Source organism: Rhincodon typus, chromosome 17 (genome assembly GCF_021869965.1).
Source record: "Rhincodon typus isolate 14 chromosome 17, sRhiTyp1.1, whole genome shotgun sequence".
Classification (NCBI taxonomy): domain Eukaryota; kingdom Metazoa; phylum Chordata; class Chondrichthyes; order Orectolobiformes; family Rhincodontidae; genus Rhincodon; species Rhincodon typus.
The window spans coordinates 37564345-37584482 of record NC_063348.1 but is presented as its reverse complement, the minus strand read 5'-3'; the positions used below and the strand labels follow the sequence as shown (position 1 = coordinate 37584482).

At 40.5% G+C, this 20138-nt stretch overlaps 1 protein-coding gene across 1 annotated transcript in view; it reads left to right on the top strand.

Annotated features, from left to right (window-relative positions):
- LOC109937677 (spondin-1) overlaps nt 1-20138 on the top strand; it is a 298509-nt gene that overhangs the window by 274354 nt on the left and 4017 nt on the right. The window contains exons 12-14 of the mRNA XM_048607183.1: nt 9556-9726; nt 12913-13080; nt 14762-14926. Coding sequence (XP_048463140.1) covers nt 9556-9726; nt 12913-13080; nt 14762-14926 — 504 coding nt within the window. The remainder of the gene's footprint in view (nt 1-9555; nt 9727-12912; nt 13081-14761; nt 14927-20138) is intronic.

Sequence of the window (20138 nt, the reverse complement as noted above, 5' to 3'; positions counted from 1 at the left end):
CTCCTACCTACTAGCCTCATCCCGCCCCCTTGACCTGTCCGTCCTCCTTGGACTGACCTATCCCCTCCCTAACTCCCCACCTACACTCACCTTTACTGGCTCCACCCCCGCCTCTTTGAGCTGTCTGTCTCCTCTCCACCTATCCTCTCCTCTATCCATCTTCTATCTGCCTCCCCCTCTCTCCCTATTTATTTCAGAATCCCCTTCCCCTTCCCCATTTCTGAAGAAGGGTCTAGGTCCGAAACGTCAGCTTTCCTGCTCCTCTGATGCTGCTTGACCTGCTGTGCTCATCCAGCTCTACACCTTGTTATCTCAGATTCTCCAGCATCTGCAGTTCCTGCTATCTCTGAGACATCACTTCAAATGGTTCTTAAAAACTATTTGGCCGAACCTTTTTTTTTTTGGCTGCATGCAACTTCGGTCGAGGGATTTTCTAAGGATTTTGCCTTGAGACCTTGTGGGTCTTCTTAGCCTATCCTCCCAAAGTTGCCTCATTAACTTCCTACCCCACCATACTGCATCCCTCACATCTAATTGCGGCCCCATCTTACCACATGCTGTTCCTGGAACAATTCAACAATGGTGGGATATTCCGAAATAACTGACATTGCTTGCACCCGTGCCATCTTTAAAACCATCGTCAGTGCAGAGGTGCCTTGCATGGTTCCTGTTATTTATCCTAAAGACAGCAGACAGGGGGAAATTGGCTCTTCACTTTGCACAGGCAGGGCACTGGAGATTCTGCCAGTGAGGTGGTGCAGATGTGGGATGTCCACTTCCCCCAAGGCCAACGGTGGAGGCCATGACACCAGACCATGCCAACCTGGTTCAAGGCTGTCACCCAGCTTAAAGCAGTCTCGGGCATCTGGATGAATGCAGAACGAAGGTTAATGTCCTTCTTCTCTCTGTTAATGTACCATCTTGTCTTCGATATCTCACATTCACTCTATCTCTGTTACCCATTTTGTGCCAAGGCCCATGCTTTCCCAGACCCACTCTTGCTTGCAACAACTTCCCTCTTTGATGGCTGCTCATCCCAACCCCCAATATCACTAACCTTGCCCTCTGCACTCCCTAATCATTTGCTCAGGACATCTCACCCCACACCGAAAGTAAATGTGCCCCACCCCCCGGATTAGTGTCAGAGGCTGAGTTTCACTTGCTCGGCTGAAACCCCCTGACCAAAGGCTATTCCCTTGGTTTGACTGAACCCTCTTGCAACCATAACAAGCTTCCTGCCTTTGTGTCTGCACTAAATAGCACAACAGTACAGAAGTAATATGAAACTGGTATCTCTGGCTGAGTGGGCAAAGTCCAAAAGTGAAAGGCAATGCAAGGCAGGGATGCTGTGAACATTCGGTAGGGTCAGATTGAATGAGCACTATGACATAAATGTTAATCTGAAATCGCCAAGTCCCCACTCTGAATTCCATGGTGAGATTTTTTTCTAGCTTGGCTAGCATGTTTGGTAAGATAAGAAGCGGAATATTAATGAGATGACTTGATCTGTTAACAGAGTGTTTAACAAGGTATAATCCTCCTTAATTGGTAACTAACCACTGCCTAGTGAAAAGCTCACCTTGCCAATTATCAAAAACAAATGGTGCTAAGCAGGGAAGAAAGAAAGAAGCAAGAAAGGAAATGGGTTGCCTGACATTCATCTCCTCACACCTTATGTGGAGAGTATCCTGACTCTGGCGGCCCCTATCAGCTGACTGACCACGTCCAAGCTCCTGCACTGGCATTGGAGGTTGTCCCTGACATATGCGGCCAGGCCCCCTGATCAAACGCTAGCCCCCTCGATTTGACTGAGGCCTGCTGACATCCATGATAATCTTTATGTCTTTGTGTCTGCACTAAAAGTTGAGGTAGGCCTTGCTGGACTTCTGATTTTGCCACAGATCTCACTATAACCCACATCACTCAGATTCTTATTCCAGAATAAGATTATTCACATAATTTTCCTAATAGCTTTAACTGTGTCATATTCAAAAAGCTGATATTTCTCTGGTCATGTTGAGGTCATTTCTCTGGTCTGGAATGATGCTGGCAATATTGAAATAGCAGCAAGTGGAGCTCCCAATTCATCACCTTTTCTACTCCATTGGAAATGACCAGAAATGGAAGTCAGGAGATGAGTTACTCGCTGCAGAATTCCCAGCCTCTGACCTGCTGTTGTTGCCAATGTAATTACATACGGCTACAATTCAGTTTCTGGTCAATGGTAACTCCTAAAATTCAGTGATGGTAATGCTGTTGCATGTTAAGGGGTGATGGTTAGATTTGTCTTTGTTGGAGATGGTCATTGCACAGTATTTGCATAGAAAAAGTGTTACTTGCCACTTGTAAATGTAAGGTTGGCCAGGTCTTCCTGCACAAACTGTTTCATTACTTGAGGAGTTGTGAATGATATTGACCATTGTGCAATTATCACATCTTTATCATATTGTTGTTTGTAGGAGATTACTGTGCAGAATTTGTCTGTTCAGTTCCCTACAATTAACTAGTGACAACATTTCAAAAGTACCCATTGGTCATAAACTAATTTGAGGTGTCTTAGGATCATGAAATGTTTAGAAATACAAGCTTGTTTATTTGAAGATCCTAAACATGTTGTAAACATATTGCTTTACAAAAAAACATGTTGAGAAAACTAATCAACTACTTAGCAGGTCTGTCAATCCTGGAGTGTCTAATTATCTTACTTCAAAGAGCAGATGATGATATCAACTCAGTAGTAGCAGACAGAGTCATTACTTTAAAAAGAACCTTAACTGGTGCTGTTAGGAAATAGTTTTTGCAGTGAGTTCGGCATATTTTTGCCATACCTAGTGATATGAATCAAGTAGAGAAAAAATTTGCTTTTCCAAAGATCTCCAGGGTTTCCAAAGTCCTTTATATCCCATAGTACCTTTAAAGTGTAGTCACTAGTATGATTTATGAAACCTAGCAGCCAACCTGTGCACAACAAGCTTTTCGAAAAGGCTGTGAGATAATGACCAGACAAGTTTGTTTTTGGTGATACTGGTTGAGAAACAAATATCCCTCAACAATCTCCCCTCCTCCTCTTTTAAATCATGTCATGGGATGACTTACATCTACCTGAGAAGATAGACGAAGGCTTGGCTTAACATTCCATTAAAATAAAATGACAACTCCAACAGTGCAGTAATCTCTCAGTACTGCATAGGGAATGTCAGTCTGGATTTTGTGCTCATGTCTCTCAAGTGGACCTTGAACCAATAACCTGCTAACTAAAATCAGAGTGTTATAATCCTGCAAACAGATGGTGTATTACTTTTGAAATTAACTTTTTGAATCACTTCATTTTACTTAGGCGTCAAAGCAGCAGCTGTTTTCTATCCGTGGGGAAATGTTCACAGTTCTGCCAGTTACTTAACCTGTTTCCCAGTGTAATTGACCTGAATGGATCTTGTGAACTGCTGTTGGTTGGCTAAACCTGCCAGCCGAGTGATGGAAAGCGGTGAAGTGTATACTAACAAAATCTTAGCTGTAATGCTGAAAGCTTGTTTTCCAGGACTATTTGTGTTTCTGGCCAAGCTGTTCTAATAGACCTGCAAAGCTGGCATTGCAAGTGAAAATGACCCAATACATCCTGTCCCTAAAACACAGGGCAGATCCAATCCAGCCAAACTTGTCGTTTGGGATATTCTCGATCATCCACAAAAGTACAGACGATGCCACCGGCAAGTGACACTTACTGATAAAGAAACTGCCTGGAAGAACAAGAATAGGAAGTACCTAGAAACATCATCACCTCAAGTTCCCTTACAAGCCACATACCATCCATACTTGGAACTAAAGCCCTGTCCCTTCATTAACACGGGGTCAAAATCTTGTAAACCCTTCACTATAGCTGCACTGTGAGTATATTCATACCACATAGTCTGCAGTGGTTCAGGAAAGTAGCTCAGCATCACCACCTCATCAGAAATTACTGATGTACAATACTGCTGGCATTTCCAGCAATGTCCAAGTATAACGAATAAACAAAAAATCAGGATATTCCGTCATATGTGGTTTATCCCCTGATTTCCTTTTTGCTTCTGCAGGTAGACACACAAGGCTTATCTTCATAAAGAAAGGATTTTGAAATGCAATTTTTAATATTCGTTCATGATATTCCCTCTCTAATCCTCTCCACCACTCTTCTTTTTTAGGATCTTGGCAAAAGATGGATGATTTTTAGTACTTTTGACAGCTCATCTCAGTATCTTCATCTGGGGCTTGGGGTCAAATTTTGTTTAAAAGCAAAACACAATAGCTAAATAACTGCAGATGCTGGAAATCTGAAATAGAAACAGAAAATGCTGAAAATGCTCATTGAGACAGGCAGCATCAGAATTTCCTGTTTTTACTTGTTTAAAGAAATCTGGGTGTCCTCCTGCATGAATTGTGAAAGGCTAACATGCAGGTACAGCAAGAAATTCAAAGCCTTAGATTTAGTAGAATAATATAATTTACCATGAAGACAATTGAATACTAAAGAAGCCAGGTTATGCTTCAGTGCTACGGGACACTGGTGATACATCAACTGCATTATGGAGCACAGCATTGGTCACCTTATTTAAAAATGGATATAAACGCATTGGGTGCAGTTCAGAGAAGATAATACCTGGAATTAGAGGCTTTTCTTATGAGGAAAGGTTGGACAGGTTAAGTGTATGTCTACTGGAGCTTTGAAGAATAAGGTGTGACCTGACTGAATCATGTAAGATCATAACTGGTGTTAACAGGGTAGATGTGGAGAGAATGTTACCTCTCATGGGAGAATCTAGAACTAACGATCACTGCTTAAAAATCAGGAATCGCCCATTTTAAACAAAGATTAGGTGAGTTTTTTTTCTCTCTAAGAAATTTTTTTTCCCCTCTCTTCCAGAATAGAAGGTGGATGCAGAGTTCTTGAATGCATTAAAGCCACAGGAAGTTAGTTTCTTGTTAATGGAGGATGTGAAATTCTCTCAGGCTAGGAGTGAATGTGAATTTGAGGTTCCAATCAGATCAGCCATGATCTTGCTGAATGATGGAGCAGGCTCAAGGGCTGAATGGCCAATGCCTGCTCCTAATTCATATGTTTGTATGTAATGACCTTGTGAAACACCTTGGAATATTTTACATTAAAGGGGCTAAATAGACACAAGTTATTGTTATTGATTTTTATATATTATTTACCTCATATTGCCTTCTTAATAAACTTGTATCTCATTCCATATCTTTGATAAAGATATTACTTTCTAAATTTTGTTTTCATTCCATTGCCGAATGTTGTTTATTCTTCTTTCACTTTATCAGCATGATGAAGCATCATTTCTGGACTCCTTTCCTCATTGTTGTGCTTCCTGGAAGTTAAAATACTTATTTTTATCACGTGCCTTGTTTTAAAGTTGAGCGTTCTGCTTTTTGCAAACAAAACACATCCGATCAAGCGAATCCAGTGCAAAAAATGTTGTGGACACTGGAAATCTGAACTACAAACAGAAAATGTTGGAGATGCTCAGCAAGTCTGAGCAACAGCTGTAGAAAGAGAAGCCAGAATTAATGTCTTGCATTATTGATGTCATTAGTTTGGAAAATTAGCAAAATATTTGTTATGGAAGGAGCAATTAATTAGATTGTTAAAGAAAATGTGGTAGATGAAGTTTATTTAGGTGTTGAGAAAACATGTAAGGTGTTGTAAAAGAGACATGTTAATAAAATATAGCTGTTGTGGAGGTATCTGTTGGCAGGAAGTTGGCAATGAATTTCACATGATGTGCTTGTTGCTTGGTCATGGGGATGAGCGTCATAGGTTCAGGGTAATGTGGTGATTGTTCCAGGAGTGCAAGATAATTTAAGATAGTCATCAAGGGTACAGCGTAGAGACATTCTACACTTGGAGGACTGGAAGGTGTATACAGATTTATAGTCCCAAATAAGAGAGAGGCAAGGCCACGAGGATGTGTGAAAGATAAAAATCTTGCAAACTACTCTCTGGAGCACAGAAGTTTGCTGAAGACACGAGTGATGAAATGCTTGCCTTTAAGGATGTGAGCTGCACACTCTGTGTGATGATCTCTTTGGCTGTCAACACTGTTGCCTCAAATGAAAAATGAATTTAATTAGCTGTTCCTGTATTTTGTTCTTCTTGTAACAATGCAAAAGTTGCATGCAGCTTATAGCTCAGAGTGAATGCTTGAGTTAAAGTTAATACTTTATTGAAGAGATCCAAACCACAGCAGGAACTGTGTGAGGAAATCTGAATCTCTGCTTTTCTTTCAGAATATAAATTTTGGCATTTACTTGGGGAAAAGAGACAAACATCTTATTCATCTGAAGCTTGTACCATTGCAGGCTGTGACTAAAATTCTGTTAGTTCTTCCATGTATCACAGGCTTGATCTCCAGTTGCGATGACATCATTTGCTAGAGGTGCTGTAACATTCTCAATTAAATGATTGTGGAATGGCGGCCCATTCTAGGCTAACACTTCAAAATGCGACACTGCATGTTGCAGGGCTCTTCATAAATACAAAACTGAGACCTTGGCTGCCAGTTTAGGTAGATGCAAAAGATCCTGTGGCTGTATTGGAGGTATAGTGACTCTCATAGTATTCCTCATTGACATTTGCCCCTCAATTATGAAATAAATGAAATGCTTTTTTACCTCATCAATGATTATGAAATTTGTTGCTTGCAAAACAAAATGCTTGCGGTGTAATCTATGTACCAAGTGTAAAGTGGTTTGGAATGGAGTTGGGATGTTAAGTTGTGGTTGGTGAGGCCACTTTTGGAGTACTGTGCACAATTCTGGTTGTCCTGCTATAGGAAGGTTACTATTAAATTGGAGATGGCTCAGAAAAGATTTACTAGGATGTTACTGGGGACTGGAAAGTTTGAATTATAAGGATTGGCTGGATAGGCTGGGACTTCTTTCACTGGAGTGTAGGAGATTGTGGGATGACCTTATAGAGGCTTATAAAACCATGAGGAGCATAGATAAGGTGAATAGCAAATGTCTTTTCCCTAGGGAGGGGGAGTTCAAAACAAGGGGAATTATTTTTAAGGTGAGAGGAGAAAGAATTAAAAGGGACCTGAAGGGTAACTTTTTCACATGGAGGGTGGTTCGTATGTTGAATGAAATGCCAGAGGAAGTGGTAGATGCAGGTACAGTTACAACATTTAAAAGACATTTGGACAGGTACATGAATAGAAAAGGTTTAGAAGGACATGGGCCAAAGTCAGGCAAGTGGAACTCGTTTAGATTGGGAAACTTGGTTGACGTGAATGACTTGGTTTGAAAGGTCTGCTTCTGTGCTCTATGATTCTATGATTAGGCACAAAATGGATGTGTGAAGTATGTTTGTCCTTTAATTAAAGAATTGTTTCTGTCCCTGCTCCTTCTATTGAAGATCCTTCTATTTCATGCTGTAGTTCGGCCTATTCCACTCCTATCCAATGCCTTGCTGCTTTTTTGCCTGCCTAAACTAGCAGTTACCTATCTAACTCCAAAGTTGGCACCTGGATTTGACTCTCTGGGTTAGTCCTTGACATGTGTGATCATGTAAGATTTCCCATTTCTCAAGCAGACATTAAAATTGTTGTGAAATACAGAAACATGGCCAATCTAAAGGAGAGAGATTCATGTTGGTCTTTCCTCCCACACTGTCATCTCCCAACTACCCGTGCCTGATGTAATTGTTGGAAAGAAGGAAGAAAATAGTATAAGAGTATGATCAATGAGAATGGAGATAGTTGTTCCAAATGAACTGGGACAAAGTACAAGCGTTTGAGATTTTCCTACGAGCACTTAGGTTCACGAAATGATACTATGTCACTGTGCCTGGTCTAGGACATAGAGTGTTGCAATGAACAACGGTCAAATCCTGTGAAGAAATAAAACTGCACATCATCAACCACCCATCATACAGGATGACAACTCAGGTATTGAAAGAATCATGCCAGATTACCACCGCACATCAATGACAAATGATACACATCCATTTGTGATGACAAATAGCACATTGCAGAGAGAAGCTACACTGCAGAGTTATGACAATATGACTGTAGTCATATGGTCTATCCACCAAGGAATTTTCTGAATGTTTAGAGACAACATATCTAGTTACATCCTTGTGCATATTATCAAACAAAGGCTCCCTATTCTTTCAAGTAAAATGGGTTTGCTGTTTCATTATGGCATAGATTCCAGTCAGACAAACCCATATATTTGAGACAATCACTTGAAACCATGACATGCGATGTTGTAGTATAAAGGTACTGCCATTCTCTAAAAGACTAGATAGCATCCGTATTGATAGATTATTTCAGATTGACAGATTGGGAAGGCCAAAAGGATGTGAGTTTTAACTATAGAATGGTGGGAATGTTTTGCCTGGGTATTGTGATGGCTGCAGTGGGAGCTAGATCGTTTTGTGACTGGAGTAGGCATATCACAAATAAGGTACGTAGAATAACATACTCATAGTCGATATGGCTTCAATCTCTGTGGATTTTGGAGATGCATTTTACCACAGGTTTTTGTTTGCTTTATTGAGCTTTTCTCTGGCCTCTGTTGCACTTCCTAAATGATTACAGGATTGCGGATGGGTGAAGGATGGTGAATGAGAAATCTTTAATAAAAATATTGTTGTTGTACATTTGCATAAGTATGGTGGATTGCCGCTTATGAATACCATCTTATGATGTAATTCTGACATCAATAGCCATTTTAGACAGGAAACAGTTTACTCGAATCTTACTGCCTTTATCACCCTAATAAAACACCTGTTGTTAAACACTGTGGCCCACTGGTCTTTCTTGGAATTTAATACAAGAAGAAAACTGATGCTGAGGATAAAAACTGCTTCAAGATCCATCAGGGCAATCACTAATTTGTCTAAAACAAAATAAAATAGAATTGTGGTGCTCACTGCATATCTCAGAGGGACTGCGATAAAAAGGAGAAAAGAAATCAAAAGACACCATCACAGCACTGAAGCAGGTACAATTAGCAGAAAACGAAAGGAATTTACTCAAGGGTCAGGTGTACAGTGCAGAATAAGCTTGCCATGTGCTCCATCCTGAAGGAACACTAAGTAATGAGTACCCTACATGGACAGAAATAGAGTCACAGTCACAAAGATGCACAAGATGGAAACGACCCTTCGGTCCAACTCGTCCGTGCCAACCATGTATCCTAAACGTATCTAGTCCCATTTACCAGTATTTGGCCTCTAAACTCTTCCTATTCATATACCCATCCAGATGCCTTTTAAGTTTTGAGCTAGGAGATATTTACTGTACAGGCAACAAGGTTCGATTTAACTGTTTCCCAAAATAGCCGATGACATTGTTATCTCATCAGGTGATTCAGACTCTTAAAGAGACAATTCACCATACTTACACAAATACACAACATTTCTCCCGCTTTACTGTTGTGGCCATCATTGGTTTGGGGCAGGCTTGATAAACCAACTCGTCTTTTCCTGCACATCATTGTCATACGTCTGTAAGGTTTTTGATCAATTCAGTAATCCACTACTTAAACCTTTTCCAGATGCGTCGACTTGCATGATGTCGGAGTGGATCAGCTGGTCCCCTTGCAGCCTCTCCTGTGGAATGGGAATGAGATCACGGGAAAGATATATTAAGCAATACCCCGAGGATGGCTCCCTCTGCACACTGCCCACTGAAGAGACAGAGAAATGCATTGTCAATGAGGAATGCGGTATGTGCAAGAGAAAAAAAGTACTCTGCCAGCCCATCAATGTCCAAAAAGGTTACAGAAAAAGATGAGGTCATGCTTTCAGTGTAGATATTTTGCAAGGTTCAGAGGTAATGCATGAAAAGACCTGCATTTCTATCACACCCTTCATGACCTCAATGTCTCAAGCACATCACAGCCAATTCAGTTTTGTTTTTAATTGTATTCATTGTTGACGAGTAGGATCTGCAGCATCAGTCAATTACTAATACTACCTCTCTTCTAAGCCAGAGGCCATAGGTTCCAGAATCTTGGCATGTAATCCAGCACTAATACTCGAGTGCAATACTCAAGGAAATGTTACACTGTTGGAGATCATGATTTCCAGACGAGATGCTAAGCTGACCTGTCTGCTTAACCTGCAGGGTTATGGCAGAAAATGTTAATGAATGGCGCAAAGGTCATCTTTTTCAAAGAGCCAGTAAGAGATTAGTGGCCTCTTTCTGTGCTGTAAATTCTACCATTGCAGAATGAGAGTATATGACTCGGCTCCTTTCCTTGTCTACCCGATTAATTTCACAGAGTATAGAAAAAAGCATCATAGTTAGAACCACAACGTAGTACCTGCGAAAAATTGCAATTAACTCATCGGATCTTCGCTGACTCTTTTGAAAGGGTAATTCAGTCAACCCCAATATCTCATTCTTTCCCTCTGTCCAAGCACTTTTTCCTTTTAAGTATTAACTATTGGTTTCTATTGATTCTGTTCCCACCATTCTATCAGGCAATGTGTTCCAAATCTTGGCCATCCATTATGTACAATGTTGTCATCCCTGGTTTATTTGCCATTCCCAATAAATCTGAGTTTTCTGGATATCAACATTTCTGCCATTGGAAACAGTTTCTCCTTATCTACACTATCAAATCCCTTCATGATTTTAAGCAACTCCAGAAAATCTCCTCCTATCCTTCCCTGCACTAAAGATCTTCTCCAACCTGTTCATGTAGTTGTCAACCTTGAAGCCAGTATTGTAAATGTCTTTTGTGTCCTCTCCAAAACTTTCATACCCTTCTTTAAAGGGAGGTGCACAGACTTAGACACAGTACTGGGAAATCACACAAACTGAGTCTGAACAAGTTTTCTGTATTTGTTTCCCAAATCTTCTTGGCTTCTCTATTCTAAGCCTTTTTTAAAAAATAAATTGCAGCGCATGCTTTACTAAGATTGGCCATACTACTTCTGTTTAACAACCAACTCAATCGAGAAAGAAATGAAATCTTGCATTTATATAACACCTCTCACCTTTCAATCTCAAGAAATTCCGAAGCACTTTGCAGCCAATGAAGAACATTTGAAGCAGTCGTTTGTTAACACAGAGTGTGAATACTGCTGAAAAGAATATGTTTTGTTGAAGTTTTATTTTGCCTAGCACTCTGCAGGACAATTCCTTTTACATTGATTTTTCTCGTGAATTGTCCTGATAAGTGGAAGATGAAAAGCTTCGACAAAATGTGTCTTTCTTCATCAATATCGTTGAAATGTAGTTACTCTTATAATGTAGGATCAACAGTAGTTCCATTAACAATGAAACAAAATTGAAGGTAAATGTTGTTGTGTAAGGTAATTGCTCTGAATGAGTTACTGTTCATGTTGCATTAAGTGCTAGCCAGACTTATGATGTCATGTAGTCTTTGGGTGGAGGCAGTTGAACTTAAGAAATAGGAGCAGGAGTAAACCATTCAACCCCTCATGCCTGCCCTGTAATTCAACAACATCATGGTTGATCTGCCCCAGGCCTCAGCTCCTCTTTCATACTAGTTCATCAGACCCCTCAAATCTACAATGTTTCCAAACTCTTACAGCCTGATATATCTATGATTGCCATATATTTAATATTAATGTAAGATAATGTTACTTTGAAGTATAAGCTTTTATGTCAGTTCTCAACGTTCTCTTCTCCTTGTTGAGTCTGTCTTGAACCCCAAACTCAGTGTGGCATCAATCTGCATGCTAAAACTCTGTATGTGCCTGATCCTGGATTCCAAGATTTAAAACTGACTTTTATAGTCACTCGATAGTGGGTTTTTAAGCTGGAAAGGAATAAAATGCCTCGCTTGGTTTTCCCGCCACCTTCCCACCTGTCCCTAACCTGTCTATAATTTCCTTTTGCAATGGAGCTGACCACTTTTTGAGGTGACAATTCCAACTCGGTGAGGAGTGTAAGTCCTGACTTCAGCCAATTCTGTTCAATTGTCGTGGGATCAGTGTGAATGTGTTCTCTATTGACTTCTCCTTTGATGAGGTGGAAAACTTGGAGGAAAAAGAAGTAGAAAGCTGGGGATTGTTTAGGGTGGGATTTCAGGTATTTAAACATTGAATATTGAAGCCATGACCACCAATGGCAGTTTGATTAAAATCAAGAATGTTCAAGGGGGAGAAATTGGAGGATCACAGCAGGCACAGAATGTTGTAGAACTGTAGGTGGTCACAGAGGGCATTGAGTGATTTGGAAACCAGGATGATAATCTAAAAATCAAGGTGTTGCCTTTATTCCTTTATGGGATAAGGGTGTCGCTGACGAAGCAGCATTTATTGCCCAGAGGGCAGTTGAGAGTCAACCACATTGCTGTGGGTCTGGAGTCACATGTAGGCCAGACCAGGTAAGGATGGTAGTTTCATTCCCTAAAGGACATCAGTGAACCAGATTGGTTTTTCCAATAATTGACAATGGCTTCATGGTCATCATTAGATTCTTAATTCCAGATTTTTTATTGAATTCAAATTTCACCATCAGCCATGGTGGGATTTGAACCCAGGTCCCCAGAACGTTACCTGGGTCTCTGGATTAACTGTCCAGCGATAATACCACTAGGCCATTGCCTCCCCTAACCTGGATCCACTGTATGTCAGTGAGACCAAGAGCTGATGGGCAAATGTTAGAATATAGACATTAGAGTTTTGGATCAGTTAACATTTACAGAAGGTGTAGATGGGAGGCCAGCTAGAGGAGCATTGATAATGATAAGAATCAGATTGACTGAGCCAAGGAGGGAGGTTTGAATGCAGATATTCTTGGTGATGGAGAGGGTAGGGAGTTGAGAATTAAACTCAGAATGAAAGTGAACACAGTGGTTGCAAACGAGAAAGCAACTATTGATGAAATTACTGCTGCATTCCTCACTGATCTCCTCTTCTTCCCCCAACTTTAGCATCAGATACCTGCTTTGTGACAGAGTGGGGAGAATGGGAGGAGTGCAGTGCGAGTTGTGGGATGGGCACCAAAAGGAGGCAGCGAATGGTCAAGATGCATCCATCAGACGGATCCACGTGCAAAGTGGAAACGGTACAAATGGACAAATGTGGGATGCCAGACTGTCGTAAGTAGATGGACCATTTAAGAGCCAAGGCTTTGAATCCCACAGTAACTCTCAAAGTATCAGTCAAATTGCAAATGTTTCACATAATAGTCTTTTTAAAAATGAGCTAGCTCTTCATCAATTATCAACACAAAATAATTTATTCAACCTAATTGTAACCATTTCTATAATTGATATAATTTAAAGCTGAAAAATTAATGTAACTTTTTCAATCAATATTATTGTCATTTGTAACAACAGTTGAGTACGAACTGTTCTGTCTAATCAGAGTTAGTTTAATTTGACGGACAGCTAAAAGTGGAGTTAACGTTGATGATCAGTGACAGTCAAATTTCTTAGCCTTTGTAGTCTTTGTGGTCAGTTGTTGTGCTCCCGCCCTGGACTTAATAGGATAATGATGATTTTGAAATGGGATCATTAGTAATGTGGCTGATGAAATTTTGACAGCAGCTTACTGTTGGCTGATCATAATGGCGGAGGGATTAGATTCTCATCACTATCGATGGATGAATGTCATTTGTTGTTAGTTATCTGCTGGCCTGTAATAACAACAGGTACTTGGAAGTGAATTTTGTTCAACGAGCAATACAAAAGTGATTGACTTCAACCACGTAAGTGGTAGCATTCAAACTACAGTCTTTTAAAACCTCACAATCCAGTGTTTCAACCTCAAGCAGTCTGGTCTTATTTGTGCTTCATTTTCTTTGTTCACTGGTTTTCCCTCTCTTTAAATCTATGGGCCAGGAGGTTCAGAAAGGAGTTGTCCTTAATGTAGTGACTTGTTTGTGGATAAATCCAAATCTGAAGATCAAAAACTCTTAGGATCTGGAAATCAATGAGAACATGTCTTTGAACTTCAAGGGCCAAATTTTAATTTTACACTTAAGTGAAAGCAGATCAGAAGCTCATTTTACACCCCATTTGATTTTCATTAACTTCAGTGGAAGTTTTTCTGAAAGGTAATATATGACTATGTTCTTAAAAGGCCATTTCCCATTTATTTTCACAGTAGAAGAAAAGGATGAAATATGACTGATAAAAGGGAAACTATTCAACAAATAAAAGGAAGGTTTTGTTGGATTTAGCATTCATGCCAAAATGATAATGAGGTAAATAGCGGGACTTAAGAAAGGTAACTTTACAGGACCTAATTGTTCACCATCTCTGGGCACTAAAAGGGATAGGTGAGTAACCTGTGAAAGCTTTAGTCTCTAGACACAATGACTATAATAGGTACCTCTTCTTCAGTGTTATGTAACTATTAGCCCAGATGTCAATTAGCCTGCTGTTTTAACTGAAAAATGTGTAGCTGGTCACCACTGATCAGTGTTGACTGATTTTAAATCACTTCATTTATTAATTTTCCTCCATGCTTTGGGATCTCTATCCATTCTGGAAATAGAAACATGCTAAAAAAAAAGACACAAAGACTAGAATACCATAGAAATGCAAGTGGGGGAAACACTTGTGAAATTTCAAATGAGATTTTTTGACAATGTCCAACATCAAGCTCCATTAACCAATCAAAACTTTGAGATGGTTAGGTCATCTGAGTTTATGGAATGCTGATAAGGAACCTTTGTGGGAAAATAGTTCACCTAGGAAGCGTTGATTTGGATTAACGTTATGATTAGGCAGATTATACTTGGATTGCCAACAACTGTTTTGTATTTGCTATCAGAGACGATTCCCTGTATGCTGACTCCCTGGTCAGACTGGAGCGACTGCAGCGTTACGTGTGGGATTGGCATGAGGTCACGGTGGAGGATGCTGAAATCCCCAGCCGAGGTGGGGGAATGCAATGAGGAGTTGGAGCAGGTGGAGAAGTGCATGCTACCAGAATGTCGTAAGTAGAAGTTTCAATTTGCATCTATAAAATTACATTGAATGTTCTCATCTAATCAAGTCAATTAAACTATTTATGCCCCACATTAGCTTGTTCCTATTTCACTTCAGCTAACAGAAGGTTCATCAGAATAGTATCTATACTATTTCACTTCAATTGTTCCCTTTAGTAGTGAATTCCACATTCTGACTGCTCTTTAAATAAAGAAGATTTCACCGAATTGTCTATTGGATCTTTCCTGACTATGTGCAATTTTTGATTCGCTGGAGGTGTCGAAGGTATGAAAGGCAAAAAGGTGGCAAAATAAAATCTAGATAGATACTTGCTCCTCTCCACCACCTCGGCAATTGAATTCTCAAAGAACATTTCTTCTTGCCATCAAATAAGGCCCTAAATGGTGAATGAACAGCCAACTAAGGGCCTCAACACGACCATGACCTAATTACCTGCCTCTGAAGGTGAGAAAAGTGGCTGTTTACCCAACAGGGAAACCAAGCCAACTTCTGTGCCAAGTTTAGGGGTGTGCTTCAATTTGCCCCAACCTGGGGGCAACCAGGAGCAGGAATGGGCGCCATGGATTGGAATGGGTGCCATGGATTGGCCATTGAAAGCCACCCACTTTTGCTTATCTCCAATGCCCATGACGCATCTCTCCCAGAGACCACTACTCCTGGCAAACCACCCCCTGCCTCAAAACGCTGTTACCTGCTTGCCAGTGCACCTCTTCATGATTGTACGGTCTAGGTCACCAGCAATACTCTTCCTCACTTTAAGACTCTCAGTCTTTCATTGGCATCTGGCAACTTCTGGCAGAGAAGGATAACAATGGTGATGCCCCAGAATAGACAGAAAACTCACCAAATGAGAGTTAAATGCCTAAACAGTGCTTGATGTGGCATGCTTTCTCAGCAATTGGGCCTTCTGAAGATGCTTGCCCAATATTTAGTATACAGAGCTCTAAATTCTGGCCGAGTTATGACCGCTAGTTTTGGAATCTCTGCACAAATGGAAACATCATCTATGCATTTACCCTCTTGAACACTATTCAGCATCATTTACTACTCCTCAGGTACTGAAACAGTCTGGGTCTCAGTACCGCAAGAGCTGGACAACATTCAGGCTGCTAATGACAAGTAAATTTTGAACCACGCAAGTGTCCGGCATCATTCAATTCCAACATGGCAACATCTAACTATCACCCACAGACATTTGATGACATTACTGTCAATGAATGTTCCACTATCCTCAGGAATACATTGACCAGAAACTGAACTAAATCAGACACATAATACTGTGACTACAGGAGCAGGTCAAAGGTTGCTAATTCTGCAACAAGTAACTCATCTCTGATTCCCCAAAACTTGTCCACCACCTACAAAGCGCAAGTCAAGAGCGTGATAGAACATTTTCCACTGGGCTGAATGAGTAAAATCCCAACAACACCCAAGAAGCCCAACACCACCCAAGATAAGCCAACCCACTGCATTGGCATCTCACCTAACACTGGCAACATATATGTCCTCCACCACCAACATACAATGGCTGCAATGTGTACTGTCAACATGATACACTGCAACAAATTATCAAGTCTCCTTCTCAACCTGTAATCAGTAGCACCCAGAAGGGCAAGGCAGCAAATGCATGGGAACACCACCACCTGAAAATTCCCCTCAAAGTCATATATCATCCTGACATGAAACTATACCACTAATCCTTTACTGTCACTGAGTCAAAATCTAGGATCTCCCTTCCAAACAGCACTTTGGGTGTACCTACACCACATAGACTGCGGCAGTTCAAGAAGGCAGTTCACCATCATATTCTCAGGGGAAATTACGGATGAGCAATAAATGCTGACCTAGCCAGCATTGCCCACATCCTAGAGTGATTTGTATATATTTTAAAATCAGTTATTTTAGAATTTGGATTTTGAACTAGTGGCATGTGGATATTTGTGTGTATGATGGGGCTTAATGATTAACATATCGGTATTTCAGGAGAGATTATTTCCTTTAAACTAGTATGAGAGAGAATCCCTGGCTGATAATAGGGATTTGTTTACATGGAGTAAATTTTACAAACCAGACGGAATAAATACTAATTTCCTTTTAGTTTAGAAGGATCAGGAATCTTTTTGTCCTGGTTAAAGTCAGATGTATGAAATAGTTTCTCTGAGAGAATGGTGTTAGTTCAGGAAAGTTAGGGAAAAGCTTATCTCAGTGTAGGGATTTTAGCATGGAAGTTTTAGAACGGAAGTCTTTGTTTAGAGCCATGAAGGGAAACAATTCTCTACAACTACCTTGCCAAGCCTCCTTATTGAAAGCTGATAAAGTCTAAGCTCAGTTACGTGATTGATCATGATCATGATCATGCAAAATTCTCAAGGTGGGGAATTAAAATAAACAGTTTTGTTAAATTTGTTGATATAATAGAAATGCCTCATTTTTGAGTGATGACCTTGGGAAAGAAGAGATTGTATTTTTACTGTGTGTTTCAAATTCTTTCAAATTGTGTAATATGTAAATAGATTGTTTTATTCTATTGTACCTCTGCCTTTTTGTAATGAACTTGTGTTTCATTGCTAATACCAAATCTACAGCATTGCATACTTGTGTTTCAGTGAAAGGCGCTTAATTAAATAAAAACAAAAAATCAATCAAGCCAGATTTCAGTCTGGGATCTGACCTGTCCAATAATAACATTAGCTGAAATCGAAACAACGGGGAGTTCTTGCAGAATTTGAATTCACTGGATTTAAAAGGGCTCAGTGTCTTCTTAAAGTATCAGGTACATGACAGTTCTGGACATAAAACAGCTGTGATGAAGTTTATTGCATAGAATTTGAAGGTGGCTTTGAAAGTTACCAAGAATTTTCTGTAAGTGAAAGATATGACAGTGTATTATTAAAAAACTATGACTAAAGCTAAATTGAGAGAGTTAGCGGGTAAATTGAAGTTAGGAGTGAAAGAAGAATCTCACATGGCTTATTAAAGGAGAAATAAGGAGGCTTGGCAAGGTAGTTGTAGAGAATTGTTTCCCATTGTGGGACAGTCTAGGATGGGAGGACATAATCTCAGGATAAGATAAGACAGTGACAAGGAGGAATTTCTTCTCTCAGAGGGTAATGAATTTCTTTACCGCAGAGATGGCCAAGGCAGTATTGCTTAGTATATTCACGATTGACATAGACAAATTTTTAATCCTTAAAAGAATCAAAGGTGATGGGGATAAGGCAGGAAAGTGAAGTTGAGGATTATCAGATCAGTCATGATCTCATTGAAAAGCAGAGCAGAGTTGGTGGGCTGACTAGACTATTTCCGCTTGCACATCTTATGGTCCATAAAAAGATTAATGCAAAGGGTCATGGGGTTAAGAAATTTTGAAACTGAAATAGAGGAAAAAGGAAACATACAGGAAACTGGAAAGTGAGGAAAAAGAAAAATAGAGGAAGTTGGAAAGTGGCCCTAGAAATAGTGGATCCATCGATGGCCATCTTCCAAGATCCTTCAGATTCTGGAACAGAATTCCTACAGTAGGGTAGCTAATGTAACCCCACTATTTAAAAAGGGCGGTAGAGAGAAAACATGATACTATAGACACTTGAGTCTGACGTCTTTATGGGGAGGATGTTAGAGTCCATAATCAAGGACTTCACAGCCGCGCACTTAGAAAACATTTGTAGAATTAGACACAGCCAGCATGTACTTACAAAAGGGAAATCATATTTGACAAATCTACTGGAATTCTTCTAGGATATAACTAGTAGAGTTGATCGATGGACTTTCTGAAGGTTTTTGACAAAGTCCAACATAAGAGATTAATCTGTAAAATTAAAGTGCATGGAATTGTGGATAGTGCATTTGAGATGGAAAGAAAACTGGTAAGCAGACAGGAAACAAAGAGTAGGATTAAATGAGTTCTGATGAAGGGTCCTGACCTGAAACATCAACTTTCCTGCTCTTCTGATGCTGGCTGACCTGCTGGGTTCCTCCAGCTCCACAGTGTATCAAGTAGGAATAAATGACTGTTTTTCTGAATGGCAGGCAGTGAGTGGTTGGCTACTGCAGGGACTGGTACTAGGACCCCAACTATTCACGTTAATGATTTAGGTGAGGGAACTAAATATAATATCACAAAATTTTCAGACGACACAAAGCTGGATGGGAAGAGTGAGCTGTGAGGAGGGTGCAGAGATGTGGCAGTTTGATATGGATAGGTTGAGTGAATGGGTAAATGCATGGCAGGTGCAGTATAAAGTGGATAAATGTGAGGTTATCCACTTTGGAAAATTTGAATGGCTGTACATTGAGAGAGGGGGACGTTGACCGAGACCTGAGTGCCCTCACGCACCAGTCACTGAAAGTAAGTGCGCAGGTACAGCAGACAGTAAAGAAGGCAAACTGTATTTTGGCCTTCAGAGCAAGAGGAATCGAGTACAGGAGCAAGTATGTCTTGCTGCAGGGTATTAATGAGGCCACATCTGGCATGTTGTGACCAATTTTGGCCTCCTTATCTGAGGAAGAATATCTTTGCTATCGAGGAAGTGCAACAAAGATTTATCAAATTGATTCCTCAGATGGCACAACTGCGGCACGGTGGCTCAGTGGTTAGCACTGCTGCCTCACAGCGCCAGGGGCCTGGGTTCAATGCCAACCTTGAGCGACTGTCTGTGTGGAGTTTGCACATTCTCCCAGTGTCTGCGTGGGTTTACTTCAGGTGCTACGGTTTCCTCCCACAGTTCAATGCTGTGTGGATTAGGTGGTTTGGCCATGCTAAATTGTCCATTGTGTGCAGGTTTACAGGGATGGGGGTGGGTCTGTGTGGGATGCCGTTCAGAGGATCAGTGTGGACTCAATGGGCCAAATGGCCTGCTTCCACACTGTAGGGATTCTATGATTATGTGACTGATGTATGAGGAGAGATTGAGACAGTTACGATTGTATTCGGTGGAGTTTAGAAGAATGATGTGTGGAATCTTATAGAAACGAATAAAATTGTAACAAGACTAGGCAGGGTAGATGCAGGGAGGATATTTCTGATAGTAGAGGAGTCCAGAACCAGGAGTCACAGTTTAAGGATAAGGGGAAACCTTGTGGGATTGAGATGAGGAGCTATTTCTTCACACAGAGTGTGTCTGGCTAATTCACTACTATAGAAAGTGGTTGAAGCTACGCCTGCCTCTTTGTAGGTTACGTGGAACAATCCCTCTTCC